At 36.5% G+C, this 12,295-nt stretch overlaps 1 protein-coding gene across 1 annotated transcript; it reads left to right on the forward strand.

Annotated features, from left to right (window-relative positions):
• The first annotated feature begins 2,754 nt into the window (after positions 1-2,754).
• Positions 2,755-12,058, forward strand: LOC112026189 (probable disease resistance protein At5g66900). The gene is made up of 5 exons (XM_065778538.1): positions 2,755-3,912; positions 8,618-9,024; positions 9,887-10,242; positions 10,594-10,805; positions 10,929-12,058. The coding sequence occupies exons 1-5, from the start codon at positions 3,321-3,323 to the stop codon at positions 11,783-11,785; spliced, it is 2,424 nt and encodes an 807-aa protein (XP_065634610.1). The 5' UTR covers positions 2,755-3,320; the 3' UTR covers positions 11,786-12,058.
• The last annotated feature ends 237 nt before the right edge of the window (positions 12,059-12,295 follow it).

Below are 12,295 nucleotides of genomic sequence, written 5' to 3' on the forward strand. Positions count from 1 at the left end.
CCATACATTTCAACCGATACCCCATTGGTTAAACCAGTGAACTAATGACCGAACTCATAGATTGGATTAATGTCCTAGTTGGGTTAAATAACTATGAGTCATATGTTTTAATCAATGAATTATTTACAAAAATCAAATGTATATGTACTATATTTAATGTACAAGCAGTAATGTGGCCACATTTTTAGTGTTTAGTTTTTTTTGAAAGTGAACTCAGAATTCATTCAATTATTGAGATAAAGAGTATCAACATACAAAGCCTAACCTACTTGGCTGTGGATCTTCTTCCAGCCAAACTACTTCATCCTCCACTTGCCTAGCATATTTGGCCAACAAGTGGGCCACATTATTCGCACAACGCTTAACAAAACTAACCTCAAAACTTCGGAGACTAGTTGCTATACATTGTATGTCCTCATAAATATGACCCAACCATGACCCATTATGTTTGAAGGAAATAATAGCTTTAATGACCGTGCTGTTGTCACCCTCCAGGACCATGTCCGTGAACCCAGCTTCCACCACGAACTCCATAGCTCTCCTGCATGCCAAAGCTTCAGCTTCCTTGCTATCCTGCACCGGTGGGCCTTTAGCTGACAGTGATGCCATGGCTTCTCCCTTGTCATTGCGCACCACCACTCCAAAACCGGAAGCCTCCTCCTCTGCAAATACCGCCGCGTTAAAGTTCACCTTGTTGTTTAAACCCGCTGGGGGTTCCCATTTCTGCACTAAGCTTGTAGTGTGTTAAACAGCCAGTAGTTCCCTAGTACCACTGTACTCCTCCATAAAATACTTTGCACGCTTGACAAGCCGAGAAGGGTCCTGAAGCACACCTCCATGAATGACCGAGTTCCTTTGGCCCCAAATCACCCAGCACAGCACTAGAAATAGTTCAAGTTCCTCCATCTCTAGTTTGTCCATCATCTCCTCAAACAGTTGGATAAAATCAGTTTGGCCTCCCGTTCTTTTTTGTATTCTTCCCTGACAACCAGCCCATACATCCCGAGCCACCCCACAACCCTACAGAGCATGCAACCCCGTCTCTGCTTCTTGCTTGCATAGAGTGCGTGTACCATCCTCCAAAATTCGTCGGCGAGCCAGATTTTCTCTCGTCGGCAAAATTTCCTAACACGCCCTCCACCCAAACACCTTTATTTTGCTTGGTACACGGAGCTTCCACAACCTTGGCCATATTGGTCCTCTGTTTCTCACACTTGAGCACTCCTCCATACCCTGCATCTCCCTTGATTGTCCACTAGCTATACAATAACCTGACTTAACCGTATACACTCCCTCCTTATTAGGAAGCCATACAAGTGAGTCAAGTATGGTTCTTCTGCTCAAAGGAATTCAGAAGATAGCCTCCGCATCCTCCCTATGGAATTTCGCTGCAATTAGGCCCCGATCCTAGCCATGTCCATCCCAATCCATCAAGTCACTCACCCTCCAATCCTCTTTTGCCTCTAAAGGCGGATGAAGTAACTGATTCGTGGGATAGTTAGGAATCCATTTATCCTGTATGACCCGAATGGATCTACCATCACCAACCCGCCAACAACACCCCTTCTTCAAGATATGTTGTGCTGCAAGTAGACTCTTCCACACAAAAGAACTATTAGGCACATCAGTTGCTTTCAAGAAACACCCACGTGGAAAATACTTGTCCTTAAAACACCCATACAGCAAAGAGTCTTTCTCATGTAATAACCGCCATCCCTATTTGGCCAACATTGCTAGGTTGAAAGTTCTTAAGTCATGAAAACCCATTCCACCATCCTTTTTAGATTGAGTTAACACCTTCCAACTCCTCCAATAGATCTTCCTCTCATTTCCAATTTGCCCCCAGCAGAATCTTGCACACATAGCATTAAGCTCATCACATAGCTTCACTGGTAATTGAAACACCCTCATAGTAGAAGAAGGAATAGATTGCGCCATGGCCTTTATAAAAATCTCCTTTCCGGCTCTAGACAATAATTGTCCCTTCCAACCCTAAATTTTCTTCTAAACCCTATCCTTAAGAAAGGAAAAAGTTTGGTATTTTGCTTGACCAATCAAAGTAGGCAGTCCCAAATAGGATTCAAATCGCTCCACCTCTCTTACCCTCAACATCTCCTTAATTCTATCCCTAACCTCCAGTGCTGTATTATTGCTGAAATAGACCGATGATTTCTCAAAGTTGATACATTGGCCTACGAGGCTGCATAAGTCTACAACACATCTGTAATACTCTGCACCTCCTCTTGGTTAGCCTTACAAAACAAGAGTGAATCATCTGCAAATAATAAATGTGAAATACACGGTGCTCTTCTACAAATCGCAACACCATGGAGCCTCCCTTCCTCCTGTGCCTTGTCTAGCATAGAAGAAAATCCTTCCGCACATAAGAGAAAAAGATAAGATGATAGTGGATCTCTTTAACGGAATATTAGAATACAATTTTTATTGGATAATGTGACATTATTTTATTGAATAAACTAAATATACGTAGTAGATAAGTTTATGTATAACTTAAATAAATTTTTTACATAACTTAAATAAAACTTAAGAGAGTAAAATTTAAACTCTAAAACTTTAGGCCATAAAATCCCCAAACTTTAGGGGATAATTTCAACTTTTAACCTAAATATCTTTTAGAAACAGAATATTACACGGATGAAATTTAATCTTTTATTATTATTATTATTATTATTATTATTATTTAATTTTAAAGTAGCAAGTCGCTGAGTGGAGACGCGGTCACGCGGGACACCATTCTTGCTTAGCTTGGAAGCTCTAAGTCTATACTTCAAAAAAGACCGAAGTCAATGCGCTCCATTCTAACTCGGAAATTTCCAAGTTAGTTGCGTGACATTACTTGCTTAATTTCAGAGGAAAAGTATTCATCGATCACTTTACTCTTTTATTTCCCATTGCGCGAAAGAAGTGTACATTCCTCTTCATCTTCAATTGCTTTGCTTTGGATTCTCTGCTCTGTTTCCTTATCATATCTGCAAAAGGAAATGGAGAGAAATAGAAGATTTTGAGATCCCATTTCCAATTTTTCATAGTTTGCTTGTTTTTTTTTTCTGTAGGATTATTTTCATTCCTTGATATATCGCACTTGTGTTGATACGATCATATAGCTAGTATGTAATTTTGGTTTCCAGTTTTCACTGCCAGTTTGTTTGTAATATATGCTGTTTTTCATTTCTTTGAATGAAAATCTAATCCGTCGACCAAGGAAAATTATATTTCTTATCTGGGTTTTCCAAAGATATTGGACAAATTAAGAAAATCTTTGGCTTGTTTTGTTTTGGCCTATTTGTCAAAGCAAAGTTATGCCAGCTGCTGAATTATTGGCTGGGGCAGCGCTTGGAGAGGCATTCAACATTTTGCATGATGCAGTTAAGAAATATGGAAGGAAAGCCCTTAACTTCAACTCCGCTTTTAAAAGACTCAAACGCAATCTAGATAGATTTGCGCCAAAGATGGAAGAGATAAGAGAAGCAAGCGAAGAACTTGATCTCCCAAAAGAGGAAACAAAGAGCTTGATCGATCAAATTAAGAAGGGTGAGAAGCTCATTAGCAAGTGCTCGACAAACAATTGGTTCCTGCGCATTTTCAAGGGGTTCAAGTACTATAATGAACTTACTAAGCTGAACGATGCAATTGTGACGTTCATTAAAGTTGACATGAATTTACAGACCAGAAGGGATGTGTTGCGGCTTTTGGAGGCTATGCAGAAAAAAAAAGAAACTGGGCCGTCGTATTCGGTTCATAAACCCCCAGCTTTTATTGTTGGCTTCGATGTGCCTTTGAAGGAGTTGAAGACAAAGTTGTGGGAGGAGTCGCTGCTGCTACTCACTGCTCCTGGAGGATGTGGGAAGACCACATTGGTCAAAGTGCTTTGTCAAGATGGTGAAATTAAAGGTATCCTAAATTCTTGGTGTGATGCTCAAATTGATTGGATATTGATTGTGTGTTGTATGGATGTGTGTTGAGTCCTAAACTAGATTAGTCCTTTTGAGTTATAGTGCAAATGTCCGTGACTAATATAAAAAAGGTTTGTAGTGATTTGATAAATTGTTGAAGAAAAAGTCATAATTTAAGTAGTAGAAATTGGGACAGTTTCTCAAGTCTCCCTCTAGCGAGAGTCACAGATTTTGTTTTCCTGAGTAGAGAGGTTACTGTATCACAGAATATCGTGAATCTCTCTCTGTTCCAAATCCATAAACCCTTTTCCTTCTAGTTCTTGGTTTTTACATCTTTATAACCTATCCATGATCAAGAACACTGACAAACCAATACTGCTGAACCTCACAAGTTCCAGCTTTGCATCAGTGCATACAGTGTGATCCCAGGATTCCGGAGTGAAGCGGACGCATCCTGATGAAGAGGAGAAGTCCATAAGTTATTGACTAGTTGTGGTGATATCAATGCATTGTCAGTAGAGTCTAATCTCAAAAGTTTATTGAGTAGTATGTGAACTTCTTATATATTAGTAAATTGTCTTGTCAGGGTATGTTACCCTCAGAGTAGGTTTTTTCTTTGAAGAAGTTCTTCGTCAATTTGGTTTTCCAATTTGTTGCATTCTTTACTTGTTTGCTTTACTGAAATTGTGTGTGATTTGGTAATTAACACTAACTCTCTATATACTGATATATTCCATAAAAAAAAAAGTATTATACTGATATAAAACTTGTTAAATTTATTTAAGCGGTATTGGGGTCAAAATAGATATTTCAGTTTAGCAAACATGTTATTTCTGGTGAAAGTAAACTGTAAGGTAGTGCCAAAAACAAAATACAGAGGAGTTCACTGTTGAATCCTAGAATGAGCTATTGCTTGAATATTATATGTGTTTTGCTATAATTGGAATGAATGAGATTGCATTCACGCATGCAGATTCAAATTCCTGGAAGTGAAATTGAACTACAGTTTGAGACAAATCTATGTCTCATTTGGCAGGATGTTCAGGCCGTTGCTTTAGCCCTTTCAATAGTCATAGGAATGTTTTTGGCACATTTGCTGGTTTCATACTTTGGATTTACTGCCTTAGAAGAGAAGTGACAAAGATAATGTTGAAAAAAAAAAAAAGATTCTCATTTCTTAATAATTGGTGGTTTTTCTTTATTAAAAAAAAAAACAGTTACTTTTTTCTTTAATCTCACTTCATATTCTTTGCTGGGGTGGGATTGTGTGATTGTATCTATGTCCTTGCCATTATTTTATTTCTGTGTACAGTAACAGTGATATAAGAAAATGTACCTTGGTCTCAACTTTCTAACTACTTTTTTTTTTTTTTTTTTACGGAATATTAGAATACAATTTTTATTGGATAATGTGACATTATTTTATTGAATAAACTAAATATACGTAGTAGATAAGTTTATGTATAACTTAAATAAATTTTTTACATAACTTAAATAAAACTTAAGAGAGTAAAATTTAAACTCTAAAACTTTAGGCCATAAAATCCCCAAACTTTAGGGGATAATTTCAACTTTTAACCTAAATATCTTTTAGAAACAGAATATTACACGGATGAAATTTAATCTTTTATTATTATTATTATTATTATTATTATTTAATTTTAAAGTAGCAAGTCGCTGAGTGGAGACGCGGTCACGCGGGACACCATTCTTGCTTAGCTTGGAAGCTCTAAGTCTATACTTCAAAAAAGACCGAAGTCAATGCGCTCCATTCTAACTCGGAAATTTCCAAGTTAGTTGCGTGACATTACTTGCTTAATTTCAGAGGAAAAGTATTCATCGATCACTTTACTCTTTTATTTCCCATTGCGCGAAAGAAGTGTACATTCCTCTTCATCTTCAATTGCTTTGCTTTGGATTCTCTGCTCTGTTTCCTTATCATATCTGCAAAAGGAAATGGAGAGAAATAGAAGATTTTGAGATCCCATTTCCAATTTTTCATAGTTTGCTTGTTTTTTTTTTCTGTAGGATTATTTTCATTCCTTGATATATCGCACTTGTGTTGATACGATCATATAGCTAGTATGTAATTTTGGTTTCCAGTTTTCACTGCCAGTTTGTTTGTAATATATGCTGTTTTTCATTTCTTTGAATGAAAATCTAATCCGTCGACCAAGGAAAATTATATTTCTTATCTGGGTTTTCCAAAGATATTGGACAAATTAAGAAAATCTTTGGCTTGTTTTGTTTTGGCCTATTTGTCAAAGCAAAGTTATGCCAGCTGCTGAATTATTGGCTGGGGCAGCTCTTGGAGAGGCATTCAACATTTTGCATGATGCAGTTAAGAAATATGGAAGGAAAGCCCTTAACTTCAACTCCGCTTTTAAAAGACTCAAACGCAATCTAGCTAAATTTGCGCCAGCGATGGAAGAGATAAGAAAAGCAAGCGAAGAACTTGATCTCCCAAAAGAGGAAACAGAGAGCTTGATCGATCAAATTAAGAAGGGTGAGAAGCTCATTAGCAAGTGCTCGACAAACAATTGGTTCCTGCGCATTTTCAAGGGGTTCAAGTACTATAATGAACTTACAAAGCTGAACGATGCAATTGTGACGTTCATTAAAGTTGACATGAATTTACAGATCAGAAGGGATGGGTTGCGGCTTTTGAAGGCTACGCAGAAAAACAATGAAACTAGGCCGTCGTATTGGGTTCCTAAACCCCCAGATTTTATTGTTGGCTTCGATGTGCCTTTGAAGGAGTTGAAGACAAAGTTGTGGGAGGAGTCGCTGCTTCTACTCACTGCTCCTGGAGGCCACATTGGTCAAAGTGCTTTGTCAAGATGGTGAAATTAAAGGTATCCCAAATTCTGGGTGTGATGCTCAAATTGATTGGATATTGATTGTGTGTTGTATGGTTGTGTGTTGAGTCCTAAACTAGAGTAGTCCTTTTGAGTTATAGTGCAAATGTCCTTGACTAATATAAAAAAGGTTTGTAGTGATTTGATAAATTGTTGAAGAACAAGTCATAAATTAAGTAGTAGAAATTGGGACAGTTTCTCAAGTCTCCCTCTAGCGAGAGTCACAGATTTTGTTTTCCTGTGTAGAGAGGTTACTGTATCAAGAATATCGTGAATCTCTCTCTGTTCCAAATTGATGTCGCGGAAGCCTGAAGAGAAACACACACGATACTCTCTTGCTGGAACAGAAACTAAACTGTTAGTTTCTGGTAGTAAACCTCGAATCCACGAGGGGTTTCCCTGAATCCACAAGGAGATAAAACTGGAATCCACCAGAAGAAAATTTGACAAAAGTCTGTGTTTATTGATAATAGTCTATGAAAAAACGTTTACAGACTTTGTGGCCTATTTAAGGGCTCCTTAAAACTTGATTGACAAGAAAATATAATCTAAATTAACTCCTAATTGATACCTAACCATAATAGGAATCAAATTTGACCTAAAAAGCATTAAATACACCTAAAAATAAGGAAATAAATGCCCTAAACCTAAAATAACGAAAATTACATAAAAATACCAAATATAAAAGATTACAGAAATTAATTAGAATATTTTGTCCTACATCACAAATGAATAAACCCTGTTCCTTCTAGTTCTTGGTTTTTACATCTTTATGACTTATCCATTATCAAGAACACTGACAAACCAATATACTGCTGAACCACACAAGTACCAGCTTTGCATCAGTGCATACAGTGTATTCCCCGGATTCCGGAGTGAAGCGGACGCATCCTGATGAAGAGGCAAATGTAGAAGTCCATAAGTTATTGACTAGTTGTGGTAACATCAATGCATTGTCAGTAGAGTCTAATCTCATCAGTTTACTGAGTAGTATATGAACTTCTTTTATACTAGTAAATTGTCTTGTCAGGGTATGTTACCCGCAGAGTAGTTTTTTCTTTGAAGAAGTTCTTCGTCAATTTGGTTTTCCAATTTTTTGGATTATTTACTTGTTTGCTTTACTGAAATTGTGTGTGATTTGGTAATTAACACTAACTCTCTACTTGTGATTATAGTATTATACTGATATATTCCATTAAAAAAAAAAGTATTGTACTGATATAAAACTTGTTATATTTATTTAAGTGGCATTGGGGTCAAAATGGATATTTCAGTTTATTAAACATGTTATTTCTAGTGAAAGTAAACTGTAAGGTAGTGCCAAAAACAAAATACAGAGGAGTTCACCGTTGAATCCTAAAATGAGCTATTGCTTGAATATTATATGTGTTTTGCTATAATTGGAATGAATGAGATTGCATTCACGCATGCAGATTCAAATTCCTGGAAGTGAAATTGAACTACAGTTTGAGACAAATCTATGTCTCATTTGGCAGGATGTTCAGGCCGTTGCTTTAGCCCTTTCAATAGTCATAGGAATGTTTTTGGCACATTTGCTGGTTTCATACTTTGGATTTACTGCCTTAGAAGAGAAGTGACAAAGATAATGTTGAAAAAAAAAAAAAGATTCTCATTTCTTAATAATTGGTGGTTTTTCTTTATTAAAAAAAAAAACAGTTACTTTTTTCTTTAATCTCACTTCATATTCTTTGCTGGGGTGGGATTGTGTGATTGTATCTATGTCCTTGCCATTATTTTATTTCTGTGTACAGTAACAGTGATATAAGAAAATGTACCTTGGTCTCAACTTTCTAACTACTTTTTTTTTTTTTTTTTGGTGTATAGACAAATTTGGGGACAATATTTTTTTTGTCACTATTTCCAACGATCCCGATCTGAAGGCCATTGTACGAACACTATTGAATCATGCGGGTGCTCTGGTGCCTAAGTTTCAAAGTGATGAAGATGCGGTCAACCACTTGCAGGAACTACCAAAAAGAATTGGATTAAATCCTACATTGTTGATCCTAGATGATGTCTGGCCAGGATCAGAAACCCTTCTCGAGAAGTTTACATTTCATATGCCAAATTTCAAGATTCTAGTGACCACAAGAACTGCATTTACAAGATTTAGCTCATATGAGTTAAAACCGTTAGATGATAAGGATGCAAGGACTCTTTTTGACCACTCAACCCTGCAAGATGGGAGCTCTTGCATTTCAGATGACATTCCAGATGAATATATAGATAAGGTACTTTGGCAGTCTATGATATATATGCATTCAACAGGCTTAATTTTATTTGCACTTACTTTGTGTAAGGTATGTATATGAATGAAGAAATACCTTTAGAAATCATGTTTTCATACGTACATATACATTAAAGCTTGGTTGTTGTTTTTTTTTTTTTTTTTTTTTTTTAAATTATGAATTGTCCCCAAAACTCGAGCTAACACTATTGAATCATGCGGGTGCTCTGGTGCCTAAGTTTCAAAGTGATGAAGATGCGGTCAACCACTTGCAGGAACTACCAAAAAGAATTGGATTAAATCCTACATTGTTGATCCTAGATGATGTCTGGCCAGGATCAGAAACCCTTCTCGAGAAGTTTACATTTCATATGCCAAATTTCAAGATTCTAGTGACCACAAGAACTGCATTTACAAGATTTAGCTCATATGAGTTAAAACCGTTAGATGATAAGGATGCAAGGACTCTTTTTGACCACTCAACCCTGCAAGATGGGAGCTCTTGCATTTCAGATGACATTCCAGATGAATATATAGATAAGGTACTTTGGCAGTCTATGATACATATGCATTCAACAGGCTTAATTTTATTTGCACTTACTTTGTGTAAGGTATGTATATGAATGAAGAAATACCTTTAGAAATCATGTTTTCATACGTACATATACATTAAAGCTTGGTTGTTGTTTTTTTTTTTTTTTAATTATGAATTGTCCCCAAAACTCGAGCAAAAAGATGGGGGGAAAAGTCATATGAACCATGGTTTCATATTCCAAACTATTAATGTGGTTTAAATAGCTAAAACACTAAATAAACCCTGTAACCTTAAAAGAATAACAAATGTTATTTGGTTCCATAAATTGCAGATGTTGAAAGGCTGTGGGGGGTTTCCACTAGCCCTTGAAGTGATTGGTGGATCATTCCGTGGGCAGAGTGCAGAGGTTCAGCTCAGTAGATTGAGGAAGTGGTCTAATGATGACATTATTTCCAATCCTGATCTGCGTAAATGTCTCCAAAGAAGCCTAGAATTTTCAGGTCCTGAGGTCAAATTCAAAAAGTTTTTCATGGATTTAGGTTCATTTCCTGAAGACCGAAGGACCTACGTTGCTGCCCTCATTGATATGTGGGCAGAATTATATGATCTAGGTGAAGATGGCGTTGATGCTATTGCCACTTTACAGGAACTCAACATTCGGCATCTGGCTAGTCTTGTGATGACAAAGTATGGTGACTTTTTATTTCAATAATCTGATTTTTCATACCATTGATGTGGTTGGTGATTATTACAAAGAGCTTGAAAGAAGGAAAGTTGTACAAAGCTAGAAACAATGAGGGATTTCAACTACTCTACCAGGGGAAAGAAGGGGTTTCCAACTTCTATTTGTCTGGGAAAAAAAATTGTTGCTTGTCTTGTAGATGTTTGAATTCAATTATTGTAGATGGAAACTGATAGTATTTATTTTCCTTAGCTGTGTTATTATATTATGTTGGATGATAATGGAATTAATTTTTCGTATGTGAAATTTGATGTTTTTAAATCTTTCTAAGCTTCTATTTTTTGTCCATTCCCCAGGAAAGACGGAAGTGAGTTTAGCAGGTATTACAATGAAGACTTTGTCACACAACATGATCTTCTTAGAGAGCTAGCTATATCTGAGAGTAAGCAAGATCCAATAGAAAAAATGCAAAGACTGATTATGGACATAAGAAAAAACAAACTACCAAGTTGGTACACAGAACAAAATCAACAACCCACCAATGCTCGCCTAATTTCTATCTCAACTGGTTGGTTCACTCTCTCTCTCTCTCTCTCTCTCACACACACACACACACACACACACATACAACATACATACACTATATATAACCTACAAAACCCTGTCATACTGTATAGAACTCTTTTTGCAGATGATTCGTTCACATCAAGTTGGTGCAACATTCAAGCGTGCAACATTCAAGCACCCAATGTTGAGGTTCTAGTTCTGAACTTTCAGTCAAAGATTTACAGCTTACCTGAGTTTGTGGACAAAATGGATAAACTCAAGGCGGTGATAATCACTAATTATGGTTTCTTTCATGCTGAATTAATAAATTTTCAACTACTCAAGTCTCTATCCAATTTAAAGAGAATCAGATTAGAGAAGGTTTCAATTCCTTCCCTTTTCAAGGCCCCTATATGGTTGAGGTGTTTGAAGAAATTATCCTTGTTCATGTGCAGTTTTGGTCAGGCTTTTGGGAATAGTACTATGAAAGTTAAAGATGCATTGCCAAATCTAATGGAGATAAACATTGACTATTGCAATGATCTAGTGGAATTGCCTGCATGGTTGTGCAATGTTATCCTCCTAAAAAAACTTAGCATCACCAATTGTCATCATCTGTCTGCATTGCCCAAAGGAATTGAAATGCTGGAAAATTTAGAAGTGCTTAGGCTTAGATCCTGTACCGAGTTGTCAGAGTTGCCAGATTCAATTAAAAGCCTCCAAAAGTTAAGATTTCTTGACATATCTGACTGCCTTGGCATTAAAAATTTGCCAAAAGATATTGGCGAATTGTGTAATTTAGAAGAGCTCCACATGAAAGGGTACTTATTGAACTTGAACTTGCGTAATGGGTTGCCACAATCAACCGAGAAACTTAAGCAATTGAAGCTTGTGATATGTGATGATGAAGAGAGGGCCAAGTTATGGGAACCTTTCAAGGAAGATCTCACCAATCTAGAGGTCAGGATAGTTGAAAAAGAAATCAGCTTGAGTTGGCTCTAGCTCAAATCATGATTTCTGGGAATTGTTTCCTAATGGTGATTTTGGGTTAGGTGGTACTTGGAAGTGAGTTGGCGTTAATTCTGGAGTATTACGACAAAGGGTCAAGGAATAAGTGCATTTTTATATTATTACGGTCACTATTTGGGAGTTGGGACCATTTGTTTCTCTTCTACTTCTGCTTTGAAAAGTCTTTCTTTTTATAGAATATATGACAATATATGTTATGTTATTGGCAAAAATGACTATTTGTGGAAATTTCATATTTTTGAAAAATACTTCTGTACGTTGTCTATGCAGTTTTTTAAAAGGTCTTATTATATCTATATGCACGTCTTGGGAAGATCTATTAGAAATTGTGGGCATAATTCCTTTTTCATTTTTGGGGTTCATGCCAAAAGCATAAAATGAATATTATAGGAGTTATTTGATTGTGTTGTCAGAAAATTTTAAAAGTACATTGTAGGAGTTATTTGATATCTATTGTTATTATAGGAGGTGTTTGTATAAGAC

The sequence above is a fragment of the Quercus suber genome, unplaced genomic scaffold, assembly GCF_002906115.3.
Source record: "Quercus suber isolate HL8 unplaced genomic scaffold, Cork oak 2.0 scaffold_185, whole genome shotgun sequence".
Classification (NCBI taxonomy): Eukaryota; Viridiplantae; Streptophyta; class Magnoliopsida; order Fagales; family Fagaceae; genus Quercus; species Quercus suber.